Below are 16,481 nucleotides of genomic sequence, written 5' to 3'. Positions count from 1 at the left end.
GTTATTTTCGATGATGAGTTGTTACAAAATCAAAATTATAAAAAATTATGATTAGCTTTATTATTAAGATTCATCAATTGATATAACTTGAAGCGACTTTAGGACTGAACAGATGACGAAATAATGTCTCAGAAGAAAAAAAGGATTCGTAGAATGAAATATATTTCAAATTGTATTATATATTTTTAGAATACAAGCTAATTAGACTACAACTTTGCGTTACCTTCGCCAAGGATTATGAGAAACTCCACAACTAAATGCAAAGAAATATATATAGATGATTTTTCAAAATAGGAATGAAAATAATGCACCCATACACTTTGATTTCACCTTAATTGCCAACTGACAATAGAATACAAACCAAACATATTCAAATTCCTGAAATTATTTTAGAAACACCAATAACAAAAACCTGGCGGAAAACTGATTGGAATTGAATAGCCAAACAAGGGCGTGAAAAAGCGAAGGAAGCTCGTCAGGATCCCGGGGTCTTTTCCTATTCGGTTTTGTGCTCCATGAATTGTCAAATTCTGTGGTCAGAAACTTCAGCTGACATTTTCTTCTGGACTGAAAATCGGATAATAATAAGCTGGAGATATTTAAGTTTTAGGCCATAAAGTCTATCATATGGCTGGGGTACCCACAACTGCAAAGCGGCGGTGGAGACACCAAACACAGAATCTTCTGCGCCGGACACGAAGATAGAAAATTACATTCTGCAGAAAATTTATGTTCATCAAAAATGAAATTACATTGTTGCAAATTAAAGAGGCTGTTTCACATGCCGAAAATAAGTTCATAACAGCGTTGAATTCAGCTACAAAATAAATCGATTTGATGCTATTGATTTTGAAAAAAACAGCGTTCACAATAAAATTAACCAATACCATGAGCATTTCTGACAGGCTCAAAATTAATGTAAGATTTCAGAGACCTCACAAAAATAAAAATGAGGAGATTCCTGAAAAGAAGTGCACAAATATTAAAACCGACACACCCACTAGGACATAACTATATATGAAGGTTTTAACTCCATAACTTTTTTGGTAACATAACACGAGGTCAAAACTTTTGTACTGTCGCCAAAGAATGCTGAAAAAGGGGTCTAATCTTTCCTTTGTTAGGATCGAGATTAAATTAATACTCTTAAGTGCTCATCGGCTCAACAAAGCAATGGTTCTTTGTGGCCTGACAAGCATAGAAACGGGAACTTTAGGTGAACTGAGGAAACTCTTGTATCAAGATTCCGTGGCCTGTAGGCTAGTGGACAGATCTATTAGCTCGCTTTTGCATTCTCGGTTTAGCCGACAAAAAGAAATTGGAGCGATGCTGGAACAGCAAGAAAAAATTAGGTTAACGATAGGGAAGAATACAATAACAATATTCAAAATCTGCATGACAATAGCTGAGTGCAGCATTGGTTAATATCTTTGGCTTAACATTCATCGGAGCATCCGTAACTGTCAATTGTTGGCGATGACAATCGTACTAGCCGAACGAACAAGCACTTTATTGGGAGGCAATTAAGTACCTCGAGATCGTATGACATCCATGCAGAAAAAATCGTACGTATTGAAATGTTCGATGACCAAATTCCTCTCAATAACAAGTATTCGTACTTCTGTTTCGCAGAAGACAAGCGGTAAGAACAACTAAATGTGGATGCTCGAATATATAAAATGAAACGAAATTTAATGTAAACACGACGGAAAAAAAAAAGATCCACATCACACACACACGTAGAATCTTCATTTGGTTCACAATTTCACATACAAACATCGGCGACAAAAGTCACGCGCACACACGTCCAACACACTTCACTAATTAAGACGCTATGCATGTACACGCCACGCACACGTAAGTCTTGGGAGTTTTTCTAAACCGGAAACCTAGTCTGGTATCCGGTGATAGTTTTCACTTGCATCCCCAGTCTCAGCTAGTTACCAGTCTTAGTGCTTGCAGTGCTGGTGTAGGATGCGTTATAGGTACAGTTAGGGATTATCTGATACTAAAATTTATCGTATACCTTCAGAAAAAAGTCTCTCCGGAAAATGGAAAAAATTGTTTTTTTTTATTTAATGAGGTCATTTTGTAGCTGCGAAAAAAGTCTCGTCTAACCCAGCAAATGGAATATATGTGCATTGTGCATGCCTTAGTTTGTACGTGAGGCAGTTTTTTGCTTGTGAAAAATTTACATTTTCTGACAATCAATACAAATTTTTCTTATAAAATAACTTGTTAGTCGACTATTATTTACTATAAACTTGTCAAAAAAGGAGTCATGTGACACAAGATGGTGTCCTAATTGCGAGTACTAGTCGATGAAGGGAATACATTAACAAATGGTATATTTAGCCTTCTTTTTGAAACTATTTAGGTTTCTATGTTCCCTGAACAAATGAAATTTCCAACTTATTAAGCTATATTTTTCATTATGGAGCAGAAGCATCGAGAGAGACATCATTACAAACAGTATCATTAACCTCGTAATACAAATATCTATCGACTCTAGATACCTTTTTTCAATTATTTTACATATTTTTTATATATTATTATGAAATGTAAGGGTGTCAAGAGAGGTATAAAGTGAGTAAAGAGGAGGGGATATGAGGTGTATGGTTAACGTAAAGCTTCCCCCCCTCAAAAAAAAGTGAAAAAATAAAATGAAAAAATTAACGAAATAAATGAATTTCTAGTGCCGATAGGCATATGATATAAATTTTTTCAGAATTTTAATACTGAAATTGTGCGAGGAGATTCCTTCAAAGGCCCACTTCTTTGGCATTCTTCAAATTTTACGTTTTATTATATAAGTGTACAAAGTTTCAAGAGTGTGTTATGAAGGCTGTTCTTCATCGGGTTCGTTTCAACTGTGGGTCCTTCAAACGTTGAACGTTGAAACGAACGTTTCAACGTTAACGTCCTTCAAACGTTAACGAACAATAGCAATTTGTTTAAATACGAGAAGGAGGCTAAAATTACATTAAAGGAAAACAAAATACATGAAACCGTTTGACATACTAACTGCCAAGTCTAACTGTTCAGCACGAGCTAGAGATCTGTTCTTGTCCTGGAGCCATACTTTCAAAACTCGCTTAGTGAACGTAAGTACTTACGCTCTATTTTCTTGTCTATGTTTGGTGGATTTTGCTTGAAAAGCCGTCAATGATTGGCTGATGAACTTACGATCTCTTAACTTTTTTTGAAAGTATGGGCCCTGGCACGTGACAGCGGTCGCGGCACCTCCATGGATCTGAAAGTGCACACGAGGCTTTCTTCAAGCAAGAACTTCAAACTCGGTAGTCTCGAGATCCGCAACCCAATAAAGGCAGTGTTATTCAACTCAGAACCAAAACATTTAACCCTCTCCCGCCTGACATGAGTACCGGAGCAATATTAAAACACGCCTACTTCCAAAAAAGGATACGTTCTAGTGAGTGTAAAATGACTTGCACTGATGGTTGCCGCTACGTACGACAACTTTAAAATATTCTCTGTTGCGTACAAACATCCTCAGGTTGCTACACTCAATGGTTTACGTGTAATTTAAGTTGAAAGTTATGTTCCTGGGCCCATACTTTCAAAAAAATTAAGAGATCGTAAGTTCATCAGCCAATCATTGATGTCCTTTCAAGCAAAATCCACTAATCATAGACAAGAAAATAGAGCGTAAGTACTTACGTTCACTTAGCGAATTTTAAAAGTATGGCCGCTGGAGATAAACATACGGCGGTAGAGGGTTAAGGGGCGTAGTGACAATAGTCAAAGATGCCTCGAAATGGGTTATTCACAAGAGGACTGCCTGGGAACGACTGGCCTAAGGCACAGACTATCTCTTATATCAGAGATTACCAGTCGATGTCTTCAATAACATTTAATTTACAACCTTACAGAGAGAATAGTTAACCAATAAAGAATATTAAATTAGTTTGTTGGTTTGTTGTAGTTAGATCCTTCACGAAAACTAGCAGTTTTTGGCAACATATTTACGATTATTGGCTAGCCGATGCTTAACGAATTTTGCTGCTCCTTTATCTATTAGTAATCTGGTACTGACACAAAGTCGCGTTACTAAAGAATTAATGTTTTGTGCGTATCTAAATACTAATAAATCTTGGTTTTACTTAAAATGACCCATAATTCTTAATTAGTCTGCCTCGTCCTCATGATTTCAGAGAAGAATTTCAAGGAGAAACCGTGGTCATAAAAAGGATGATGACTTAAAACCAAGTGATTTTTCAGAGCGTGGTCTTTTCTGCAAGTGTTTTTGCAAGAACAAATGGTTGTAAAACAAAAATTTGTGCAATACAGCAAAAGTATTCTAGTGCGCGCTGGTGCATGCAAGTATTCGTGATGTCATACGCACCGATGAGCATCATGTTGGCGATAATCTGTTCGTTAACACTTGCTTATGGCGGCCAGTGCTCAGGTTTTTACCTCGTGCAAAACTATTCTAACCCTGACTACATGCCAGCCGTTAACTCCATATCTCACAATCCGACGTATGTTTGGAGGTTTTCACCTCACCATTACGAAGCTAAACACCCACTCGTCAGTAACGATCGACGCTCATCAATTTCTGACGCGATGATAATCTTTCGTCCTAACCTGAACCGAACAAAAAGAAGCCCACAAGCTCGAACGCGCTCTCAAGCAGCAAGAGAAAGATCAAGAGCTTCTGTCCCGGTCATCGGTCATCAAGAAAGAATGTCTACCTCAATGTCTGTAACTCCTTCACAAGGCTCCCAGATGTCCCTTTCATGCAAGCACTATTCAACAGCCAAATCGAATTCAACTAACAATTGCCTTCCAGCTAATGTTAAAACATTCACTAACGAAACTTATGAAAGCCGTAGTATGAATGTGACCCTCAACGTATTTCCGTTGAACTTGAGCGCACAAATACGGCTTCGTTTGGTCTTTTGTTGCGATGAAAAAGACATGCATCAAGCAAGTAATTTTAACACTGATTTCTCACAATTGGACATCATCAAAACTGAACTGTGGTATGAGCTTATTATTCAAGTTCTAAATATTACATCTACGAATACGCGTGCAAGGAAGACATGGGAGATTTCCTTCTCATCCGGGAATGTGACTTTTAAAATAAAAAGTAATTACTCACTTGGGAAATCATTTAAACAGTGGAATATCAGCATGAGCGGATGCGACGTTCTGTGGTATATAGGACCGCCTGCAATTTGTGACCACTACCCTTCGTCTGCTAACGTGAACGACGAGACGGCAGAACGTCACCAGACAACTGAGACAGAGAGAGGCAAAACGAAAGATGAAACACATGAAGCAAAATACGCGGATGCACCTGGGGACGGTAATATAATAAATAAAGGCGGCGAGAAATATGTTGAACAGGAAAATGCATCTAACCCGACCACGACCAACATACATGCATACAACACTAACAGATCCAATCTTTAATGGGAGGGGTTATGTATTTTAATTTCCTTTTCTATTTCATCAAATGAAATGTTATAATTTTGCAACTATCAAGCTGAGAATACTTAACAGCGAACAAGGAGAAGCCTTGTCGGCTATCATTCGGGAGGCTGAAGCCCCTAAATAAGAACGAATTAATAGCCTTCCTTATGATTCAAACCCATCTAAGTTGTTTGCTCACATCACTATAATACTAAGAGCCTTTTTAAATCTCGCCTAATAAGTTTGTGTTCACATCCAGACCAGACAAACCTCGCTGTCCCTGCTGACGCAGAACAACCCGCCTCTCCTGGAGCGTCTGGGCCGCAGCTGCTCTGGCTGCTGCTGCTGGCCGTCCCGGTGGTGGCCTGCATTGCTGTGATCATAGCAAGGATGAAAAGAAGAGGTAATATTTAAGAGCCGTTAATATATCCAAAAATATCCTACATATCCTACTTACTAATACATACATAATCCCTAAAAAAGTCTACGAGATAAATACTACACAAAAACACTTTTCTGTTTAAAGTCAAAAGATCCAGAGCTCACATCATACAACGATCATAAATAAATTATAATTAATATGTTGGACACTCAATGATCGGAAATCAATTTAACAATTTAAATTGCTATTTTAAAACGAATTATTCAATCTATCAAAATAGCATTAAATTACTTGCGTACAAAGACTTCGAAAGTTTCTCTAATTTCAGAGAAGGAAACTGAGGCGAAAATGTCGAAAGGAATCCGAAATGAGAACATCAGTCCCATTAACGATGACATTCGTGGTCAGACACACCGGACCCAAATCACTCGCCAAATGTCGGTCAACAGTCTGTATGGTCAAATAGCTCCCGACCAGATCCCAAATCGACTGATTTTCAACAGCCATTCTGGTGGGAATAGTCAAACCCAAATCACTCGCCAGATGTCAGTCAACAGCCTCTATGGTCAAGAAGTCCACCACCAAATCGCGAATCGATCGACTATCAACAGCCTTTTTGGCCCTGACGCCCCTCGTTATGTTCGCTTTGACCATCAGAAAAACTCGCGCCAAAATTTGGCGAGTAACATTACTGCCCCAAACAAGTGCATCAACTCTGGCAGGAGTGGACCCGAGGACGAAGCTCATAACGAATTGTATCTTCGGACGAATGGGCCTGTGAACAGTAACATATATGAGAACGACGGAGAAATGTAGATCCTAATATAAAATATACATGAGAAGTTGTTATATACGTATATAGGTACATCAGTCGATATCAAGTAGGATGAGCCAAGCATGATAAACTGAACGTCACAACTATTTCTTTTCTAAATAGGTTTAAGCAGAAATGAAATTATTTCATACAATCGTTCAAATCCAATTTTATTTGTTATTAATTAGTGTATAAATTTTTTTAACAATTGGACAACTAACATATCAAACCGATGTTGTTCAGGATAGATAGACGATACATGAGACTCGAGAACACCGCATTCCTGAATCCCTTTAATGAATTTTAGACCAAAGTATTATAAATTAATGAAACAAGCATTGGAGTTTTGTAGTATCCGGTCGTGAACTAGAAAACTGCAGGAAATAACCCACAACATGGATTGGGCTGAAGAAAACATGTGCAACACAGGAATGCCAGATAGGCCTCTTTCCGGCAAAATTGACAATTTGGGCCTTTTTCAACAGCGTTGACCTGCAAAAACCAATGATGGCCTCAAGTTTATTGATTTTTCACTGTATAAAAAACCCCCTAAAATTTAATTGTTGTGCTTCATATTACAAATTTACTATTAATAAATATTGCATTTAAGCAGATTTTGGCAGTTCTTATGAGTGGATTCAGCAGTTTTGTCTTGCCACCATATGGCAGCCGTGATGCATTATAATTCTCATGGAACTAATATTTATGAATATAAATGAAATTTTACAATCAAAATTTAAAAATTTAATATAATTATTTTGAAATTAATCTGAATATGGATTCTAATTTCATTTTTAAAACAGGGTTTCAACGAAATTTAAATAAATGTAAAGTAAGTCGCGTAAAAGTACTTGCTCGGGTTTGAATATAACCCCAGGCTTATGTGAATAATGTGTATGTATTTATTTTAATTTAGTTTTGTTCATAATTGCATTAATTATGTGTTCTCCAAAAGTCGAAGCGGAAGTGCTTGAGGAGGTAAATGTAGAGGTATCGCCTTCGTGAAGTGGGGAATTCAGTAAGTAATTATGGGGAGGATCTTCTTACCTAATGAGTAGCGGCATGTATTAGAAGTGATAGTGCAGGGGTTAAAATCTTTATAGTACGACAAAACGACCTTAGGACCTTAGACTAAGCGATGTTGTAGATTGTAGAGATAGGATGTGTTAGATAGATCATTTTCTTAAAAAGGTTGGATAGATCATTGAAGCAGGGACTTTAGACTGCCGAGCTGAGTATAGCTACTGCATGTGAGGGTGGGCGTTAGTTAATTAAAGAGGGCTAACTCAAGAGTTAAAACGGTGGCATAAGACTGCGCTCCCTTCTCGATTGCGTCGCTGAGTTTACTTTTCTGATATCCAGTTGCTGCCTGAGTAATAGTCTAACTTACGGCGTGCAACGTTGTGCAGAACTTTTGCGACGCGGACTGTGTAATGAGCTAATGGCAGATTGTTAGGAATGGCCGTAGTAACTACCCGCTCTGGATCGCTGTAGTCCTTCTGTACCGTTCCGAGGCGTTAAGCCGACGGTATTCATGGAGCTAAACCTACAGTTCTACACTAGTCATCACTACACTACATCACTAGTCATTCTACACTAGTCATCACTACCTCTCCGAACTATTCCGATCTTTACGGTTTGCTGCTAGCGCCTTACCAGGATTAAAACATCTGACTACCTCCCAAGCGCGGTCGGCCTTAACAGATGTGGTTGGTTGCTCCAGTTGCGTTGGTGCCCCTGAGAGTGTGGTTATTGTAGCGCCCATTTCACTCCGTTGGTGTATGGCTAGTGCCCCCAGATGAGGTGGTTAGTGCCCCAGATGTGCTCCAATGATTTTGTTCTGGAGTGTGAATCTCTGCCCTGGAGTGGGACTCTCTGCCATGGAGTGTGACTCTCGGCCCTGGAGTGGGACTCTCTGCCCTGGAGTGGGACTCTCTGCCACTGGAGTGGGACTCTCTGCTCTGGAGTGGGACTCTCTGCTCTGGAGTGGGATTCTCTTCTCTGGAGTGGGACTCTCTGCTCTGGAGTGGGACTCTCTGCTCTGGAGTGGGATTCTCTTCTCTGGAGTGGGACTCTGCTCTGTGTAGCGGGGAACCACTAACACGAACTGGTCGTAATCGAAAGTTTACTGTACATTGCGTTGCAAATAAGCTGGGAATATAAGGTACACAATAAAAGAATTTTAAATTAATAAATATTTTAATGGAATAAACCTTGACGAACATAAGTTATTCATAATTAACGCGAATTATCTCTGTACAGGTCAAATAATCTGTCAACTTGTTTTGTAAACTGTAAACTTGACAACAGAGCTTGACAACTACCGCTGACAACTATCGGAAGAAGCCGTACCAATACAACGCAAATATTGCGTCTCTATGGCGTCAACGGTTGAAGTTTCTTGTACTGTCAGGGATATCCGATAAAAAGCTTATCCTTCTGAGTGAGGGGCAACTGGCCTGCGAACGTTCTTGAAGAACATTTTTAATTGCTAGTCAGGCAGATAAATAATAACAATAGATGATGATTTCGGTGGATGGGTTCAGCCAGCAAATTGTTATGAGGTTGTTGGTCGATGTTGAACATATAGTTCCAGACCCAATGGTGATCAGAAAATCTTACTTCGCTAGGATATTGCGCAATACCAACGAAAACAGGAAATCACTCATCCGCTTCACCGAAAAGTCACCACGACGACGCTAAAAGGTATGTTTGATCAGCGATAGCAAGAAGCTAGGGGCGAAAGTATCGCAGTCACAATGAGCGGGGTTAAGTAGAGACAATTAAATATATTGCCTACTCTTTACGTTCACCAGGCTTAATACGATCGTAATCGTTTAGACGAAATGGTGATAACTCAGCCTGGAATCTCTTGCAACCCCTTGCGACTGATGCTCTCATCATTCTCTACTGTGACTCTCGTCTCTCTCTTCTTTTTCAAAAGCTATAAATGTCGGAGCCCCAAACCCCACATAGCTGTAGAACACCACAAAACTTCAGATTTAGCATAAATATGAACCTGATAATTTTGAATTAAACAATTTGATATGAATAATGTAATTGGAATAATTGAATATTAAAAAAATCCTAATAATTTTTCCTTTACCAATTTCGATTAATAAATATTCTTTAGAATTGGAGTCTATGCCATTACAACTCTCCTCCCTGGCGTGTGATTCTCTGCCTTGGAGAAGGACTCTCCTCCCTGGCGTTGTCTCCACCTTGTTGGCACTTGGCCCTGTACTGTGACCATTCTGACGTGAGGACTTCTTGGACGAGCCTGCAGGACTCCCAAAAACTCTTTTCACTTTAAAGCAAAACTCTGGCCACTACAACTAATCGTCCTGTCGTGGGGCCACATTGGACAAATCTTCAGAGGCTCGCATGAAACTTCGAAAGAAAAAAATAGTTTTTACCATTCGCTTCTCACATTTCCCACCAGACGCTGCGTCTTTGGAAGCCCGCATATCGATATCAAACCGAAAAATAAAAAAAAAAATTTACCCAGGCATGAAACTGACCAAAGGTTAATTTTTGCAGGAGGTAATGCACTCACACGAATTCCAAAATAGAAGTTTTTCATACAAATTAGGCATATAAGTGCGATGCCGACGGGTTTTGGTATGCATGTACTAAATTGAACGGTAAAACGGACAATTTCGCTTTATTACTCAAGCCAAACTTTTTAAATTACGCATCTTTAGATATGTAAAAAACACGATTTTTAGTCCAAATAAGCATTAGGTAGCTTTGTCAAAACTTTTCCTACTCCTATGTTAATTGTATTGCCCAAATGCTTGGGCGGACCTATACATAATCCCTTCTGTATTATCATAACCCTTCGTGTACTGACGAGATATCTCTGTCCCAGGCCAGGCAAAAACTGCCTTATGTTCACGGTTCTATATATATAATAGACCTGATGGATGGAGGAAGCGTCTTCAACATAACCTAATTTTCCTTCTACTCAAGAGAAAAGAACCTGACAACGAAGATAAGGAGCTAGAGCTTTAGCTTGATGTGGTTTCTTGGACAAGAGAAGAGATTTAGAATAGCGGCATGCTACGGACATCCTGTAGGAGACGACTGCGTTTTCCTGCAGCCGCAGCCAGCGAGTGCATATCCAGTGTAATGACTGGCCGAGGCCAGAGCGGCCTCTGGTTTGAGCGTGCATGGTTACCACGGGTGATTACAGAAATAGTATTTGTGGCAAGCAAACAGTGTATCAACAATTACATTTATTTTCAATCATTCGTCATATGGACAGTGAGGGACGAATGGAATCATTCGTTGTTATTTTCTGAGGGAGCAATGTGGTACTCATTTTTTAATTCCAATTGGGAACCAAAATGAGCGAACACTATTATCGCTCATGTGGCTTAGTCGTCTTCTTATATCAACTATAACTAGTGAATAAAAATTATCTTGGTATATTATTCGTCTTTGATGGTTCAAAGATCGTGATTCAATTTTTGCCTAAACAATAATTGCGTGTAATATTTATTGATCTTAAAAGTGAGATATTTCGAGACGGGAAATTTTGCAGCTCTCTGAGAAATCTCTGAACTCTACGATTTTGAAGCTCTGATTTCATAATTGCAAGAGTGCCGTTTCAGTTTCTGAGCTAGAATCCAGGATGAGAAGAATAGCAGATCTTACGGCAGTGCTGTTCTTTTTAGTGATTTCATTCACATCTGCTGGAGATGCTTCAGGCTTTCAGCTGTTACGGGGACTGAAAATTAGCCGTACATATTCAAATAATTCCCATTTACTGTCGTCGAAAAGAATGGAAGTCAGTGGTCCCAGCATAAGAGACGTCAACTTTGGCAGTTCAAACAAGCAAGATTTCGAAAAATTGACTATAAGCGATATTATGAAGGCCGCAGTACGCGATGCAGTCCGTGAAAAAGCTTACCGTGATAGTGCACCGAAAATCTCTGGTCCGAGCGAACTTTACTCAGTTAATTCTAAGAAACTCGAACGAGAAGGACAACACAACTGCACATCCCGCTCTTCAAGCCACACTCAGCATGAATTGATGTCTGGAAAAAATCTCACCCTAGCGACAGCAGTCTTCAATGCAAGTCAAACCCTGAAAACAAATTGGTCAATCGTCCGGGATGTGACCTACCCTAACGGGTCTCGCTTTGGCTCGGCCACCAGCCCTAATCAGACCCCAATATCGGCTCATACAAGACCGCACGAGGCGTTAAGTCATCCTAGGAGTCAATTTGGTCACGATCGCCCCAGACGGTCACGGGATTCATGTGATGAACCTGGCTGCCTGCCGCCAGGGAGCGTCGTCAAGTGCAAAAAAGACGATGAAGAACGCATCATAGAAAATCGTCCAGTATTTTTCAACTTATATCGGAACAGAGTAGCGTTTAAAATCCGGGCTACCTTGTGGCTTGCAAATAAAAACATGGATGAAAAAGCATACAAAACAGCAGCCAATCTGAACGACGGAAGTACAATTAAGACAGCAAGTGACTGGAAACGGTTCAAAATTGAGGCTACCACAGATTTTCCAAGTAAAAACTGGACGATTATCTTCACGATTGAAAGCGACAACTTTTCCCGACCGGTTGTAACCAACTACACCATCGACGACTATCGCTTTGGTCAGCTAGTTATCTCTGTTCCGGTGAGAGACGTGCTTTGGTTCGTCGGAGCTGCTCCAAATTGTTCCGCGTTCTCCACACTAAAACCTTTGAAAGAAAGACTGTCTACTACTACAGGTAATATATAGTACGTCATTTCACTCCGTAGACAGATGGGAATTAGGGATGAAAAGTTTTAATTTAAAAATTGTGATTGTGTCTGCATTAACTCACACATTTATTTTAGCCAGTTGCAAATATCTTTAACGTGTAAATAAAATGTTTCAACTTAATGTACTGTTGATTTTATAGCCACATAAATTCAAAATGAGCTACTTCCAAAACTGTTGGTCACTTCGTCTAAGCATCTTTCTTGACAGCTTGTGAGCTTCAGTGACGTTGCCGCTTGACACTTTCCGCCCCTTGTGTAAACCGTGTGGTTTCAAATCGTGTGTGCGTAAAACGTGTGTGTCATGAATGATTTCAGAAATTTCCAATAATTGAGACCGTGCGCCATCCTGGTGATGTCTATTTCAGATTTTTGGCGCAAAAAATCCCAATAGCTAAAGAGCTGGTAAATCACTTTTCTTCACTACTACGGTACTGCTCAAGAGGTCCACTCCACAATTTAAGTATATATATAACTTATTTTTTCACATAAATAAGCTGTTAATATTTGAATGAAATTTTCCCTAATAAGTTTGTATTTACATCCAGACCAGACAAGCCCCACTCTCCGTGTTTACGCAAAACAACCTGCCTCTCCTGGAGCGTCTCGGCCGCAGTTGCTCTGGCTGCTGCTGCTGTTCGTTCCGCTGGTGGCACGTATTGCAGTGATGAAAAGAAAAGGTATTGATTTGCTCTTGTTTCATTATATTAGAATGAGTCTGTAAAGGTATCAATACTGCGATATCGTATTCCACCATGATGTTGAGAAATCATTTAAATATCATTCAATGAATATTGGTACAAACAATTATTAAATTTCACGTTAAATTAATACTGCAATGTTTTGAACACGGAAAAGTCAGCTAGTGTTTTTGGACAATAATATTCTGAAAATTCGCACTTAGTAATTTATTAAGAAAGCAGACGTGCTGAATGTCTTATAAACTTTCAGGACAGGAATCTGCGTTAGACACTTCGATGGGTGTCCAAAATGAGAACATCAGCCCCATTTACGATGACATTTGTGGTCCGATACACCTCACCCAAAAAGTTCGTCAGATGCCCATCAACAGCCTCTGTGGTCAAGTAGCCCCGGACCAAATCAAGAGTCGATCGACTATCAATACCTTTTTAGGCCATGACGCCCGTCGCTTTGAGAACCATCAGCAAAGTTCGCGCCAAAATTTGGCGGGTAACATTACTGCCCCAAACGAGTACATTAACTCTGGCAGGAGTGGACCCGTGGACGAAGCTCATTACGAATTGTATATTCAGGCGAATGAGCTTGTGAACAGCAACATATATGATAACGACGGGGAAATGTAAATCCGTTTATGAATTATAGATTAGAAGTTGTTACACTGGTACGTCAGGCGACATCAAGTAGTGTGAGAAGAGTATGATCAACTGAACGTCATTATTATTGCTTCCCTAGATATGTTTCAGCATGAATAAAATTATTTTATACAATCGTTCAGATCCAATTTCATTTTTCATCCTTTTTCGTTCAAAATTAGTGTATACAATTTTTAACATATGAACCATTAGAATCTCAAGTCGATGTTGTTCAGGAAAATAATCCATGAGACTCGGAGAACACCGCATTCCTGAAGCCGGACAATGAATTTCAGAATTCAGAACACAATTACTGAAAGAAACATTGGCGTTTTTGCAGTATCCAGTCTTGAATAAGAAAACTTTCTGGGATAATCCACAACCTGGCTTGAGTTGACGAGAAGATGTGCAATTATGCAATATAAATCCAATGGAACTAAGGCATAAAAATATTGCTGACTTATGAAAAAAATATTGGTAATGTTTGGCTTATAGATAAAATGCAAATTTATCTAAATCAGGATTTGAATTTCATTTATGAACTCAGGGTTCAACGTTGATGAAATAAATGTAAACCAAGTCGTGTAAAAGTACTTGCTGAGGGTTCAAAAAAAACTCCTGGCTTCTGTGAATTAAGTGTACTTATTTAAAATTTATTTTGTTCTGAATAGCATTAGGTGTGCGTTTTTCACCATTCGAAACGTGAGTGGTTGAAAGGGTAAATGCGGTCTGCGGAAGGTTGGCGCTAATTCGGCGGCCTCCTGCCATAATGAGTTACAGTATGTGTAAGAAATGAGGTAAAGAGGTTAGAATCTTCGAAGTGCGACAAAACGACTTTAGACTATGTGGTGTCGTAGATTGTGGGGGTGGATTGCGCTGATTCAAAGAGATTTGATAGATCAATGAAGACGTTTTTCGGATGCCAAGCTGAGTATAGCTACTGCGCGTGGAAGGGGGTACGCAACCGTGGACCACCAAATTTGTGCACCAATGTGGCAGTTCGACCTTATATATAGGCTGATTCAACACACGGGACAGATACGGACGGCTCCGGCGCGCTCCGTCCGGGTGGTTGTAAATTTTTTTCGCGTATTGGCAGACGACGCTGGGCCATACGACGTCAGGCTATTTTCCTGTGGGCTGATTGATCTAATTCAATGGATGTGATCTGTCTGGTGGCGTGCGGCTGATAATGTCACAGTCAAGAAGTGTTGTAGGCTACGTTCTTCATGGAAGGGATCATGATAATCCATTCGAAGCACGGCAGTGGTGGTCTCCTTAGGCGTCCCGTCGGTTCTGTGCCATACCCTAACCAAGTAAGATTTTCTGATCAGGATTGGATCTGGAACTAACAGTGCAACCTCGACCAACAACCTCATCACAATTTGCTGGCTGAACGCACCCACCTAAATCATCATCTATTGTTAGTTAGTCAATAGTCATCTGCCTGGCTAATAATTACCAATTTCCTTCACTCACGTTCGCAGGCCAGTTAACCATATCCCAGAAGGAAAAGCTTGGAATCGGATATCCCTGACAGTACCAGGAGCTTCAACCAGTGACGTCATAGGGACGCAATATATGTGCGTCATATTGGTACGGCATCCTACGATAGTTGTCTAGCAGTTGTGATGATCTGTTGTCAAGTTTACAGTTTACAATTTAAATTGAGACATTAATTGATCTGTACTGAAGATGATTCGTGTAAACTACGAATAACTTGTTTTTGTGATAGTTCTCCATTAAAATATTAAATTTACAGTTTTTCTCTGTCACAATGCATCACTTGCCAAGTGCAGCGCAATGTACGTAGACTTTCGATTGTGGCCAGTACTTGTTAATGGTTCCCCACAACAGCACTTCGGCAATCGCGGTCAAGATCTGGTAGAGGGTTTAAGTTTTCAATAACTAACGCATTCTTTTTTCTCTGACGATGCTGGACATGAGCTTGAAAACATACTGTACATGGTTATGCCAATAGTAATTTTACTGAACAATGCCAGATTTTAAATAAATAATATGTTATAGGGGTAGTTTCGTGCAAAAACTTGGTACTTAAATAACATGGGAAAAAGAAAGATTTTGATAAAGCTACTTGATGCTACATTAGAATAAAAACCCTGTGGTTCTCATCACAATATCTGAAATTTTTCGTTTTATCGTTCAATTGGGACAGAACAAACGCCTTTGACATCGCTCGTTTATACGTATTTGCTTTAAAAATTTCCTTCTTAAATTCGTGTTAGTGCATTCACTCTTACAAAAATTAAGAGTTGGTCAGTTTCTTGCCTGGCTCGAAATTTTGGAATTGTCAGGTTTAAATTTCGATGTAGAATAGCCCTGTACGTGTTAGCTTCTAAACACAGGGCTTCTAGTGAGAAATGTGAGAAACGGATGATAGGAAAACTAAATTCAGAAGGGCAAACTTAGTGACGAAAACGAGAAAGAAAGAAGGCTTGTGGCACCGATTTATCTCATGCGTCTGCCCAGCATTTATAACGAACAGCCACCTGCCACGGGACGCCTGTTGGAGACCACCACTGCCGGGCTTCGAATGGACTATCATGATCCCTTCCATGAAGAACGTAGCCTACATTTTTTACTTGGTACTTGTTTGGGACATAGGAGTCCAAGGCCACGATGGATCGCCGCCTCTGATTATCGTTCATCCGCCCTCATTTGGGCCACCTGATGCACGACGCTGTTGCTTGCTTCTCGCCGCTGGTAGTGTTGCAGGGGAGGT

The 16,481-nt window shown here is 39.7% G+C and overlaps 2 protein-coding genes across 2 annotated transcripts; both read left to right on the top strand.

The window, feature by feature from the left end:
- Positions 1-4,068: 4,068 nt before the first annotated feature.
- LOC108667716 lies at positions 4,069-7,176 on the top strand. Its single transcript, XM_018154770.2, has 3 exons — positions 4,069-5,332; positions 5,699-5,842; positions 6,150-7,176. The coding sequence occupies exons 1-3, from the start codon at positions 4,339-4,341 to the stop codon at positions 6,635-6,637; spliced, it is 1,626 nt and encodes a 541-aa protein (XP_018010259.1). The 5' UTR covers positions 4,069-4,338; the 3' UTR covers positions 6,638-7,176.
- A 3,447-nt stretch (positions 7,177-10,623) lies between these two features.
- Positions 10,624-13,873, top strand: LOC108667715. Its single transcript, XM_018154768.2, has 3 exons — positions 10,624-12,373; positions 12,953-13,084; positions 13,356-13,873. Exons 1-3 carry the CDS (start codon positions 11,272-11,274, stop codon positions 13,727-13,729), a joined length of 1,608 nt encoding a protein of 535 aa, XP_018010257.1. The 5' UTR covers positions 10,624-11,271; the 3' UTR covers positions 13,730-13,873.
- Positions 13,874-16,481: the final 2,608 nt, after the last annotated feature.

Source organism: Hyalella azteca, unplaced genomic scaffold (genome assembly GCF_000764305.2).
Source record: "Hyalella azteca isolate HAZT.00-mixed unplaced genomic scaffold, Hazt_2.0.2 contig16078, whole genome shotgun sequence".
In the NCBI taxonomy this organism is placed as follows: Eukaryota; Metazoa; Arthropoda; class Malacostraca; order Amphipoda; family Hyalellidae; genus Hyalella; species Hyalella azteca.
The sequence above is the reverse complement of the archived record's forward strand: the minus strand, read 5'-3'. Positions and strand labels throughout refer to the sequence as shown.

What these genes read in the sequence shown, in the direction of transcription:
- LOC108667716 (XM_018154770.2), top strand. Translation starts at nt 4,339, where the DNA reads ATGCAAGTATTCGTGATGTCATACGCACCGATGAGCATCATGTTGGCG. An exon ending in CGCGGATGCACCTGGGGACG is followed by an intron (nt 5,333 to 5,698) that starts GTAATATAATAA and finishes GTTCACATCCAG; the next exon opens with ACCAGACAAACCTCGCTGTC. An exon ending in AGCAAGGATGAAAAGAAGAG is followed by an intron (nt 5,843 to 6,149) that starts GTAATATTTAAG and finishes CTCTAATTTCAG; the next exon opens with AGAAGGAAACTGAGGCGAAA.
- LOC108667715 (XM_018154768.2), top strand. Translation starts at nt 11,272, where the DNA reads ATGAGAAGAATAGCAGATCTTACGGCAGTGCTGTTCTTTTTAGTGATT. An exon ending in AAGACTGTCTACTACTACAG is followed by an intron (nt 12,374 to 12,952) that starts GTAATATATAGT and finishes ATTTACATCCAG; the next exon opens with ACCAGACAAGCCCCACTCTC. An exon ending in TGCAGTGATGAAAAGAAAAG is followed by an intron (nt 13,085 to 13,355) that starts GTATTGATTTGC and finishes ATAAACTTTCAG; the next exon opens with GACAGGAATCTGCGTTAGAC.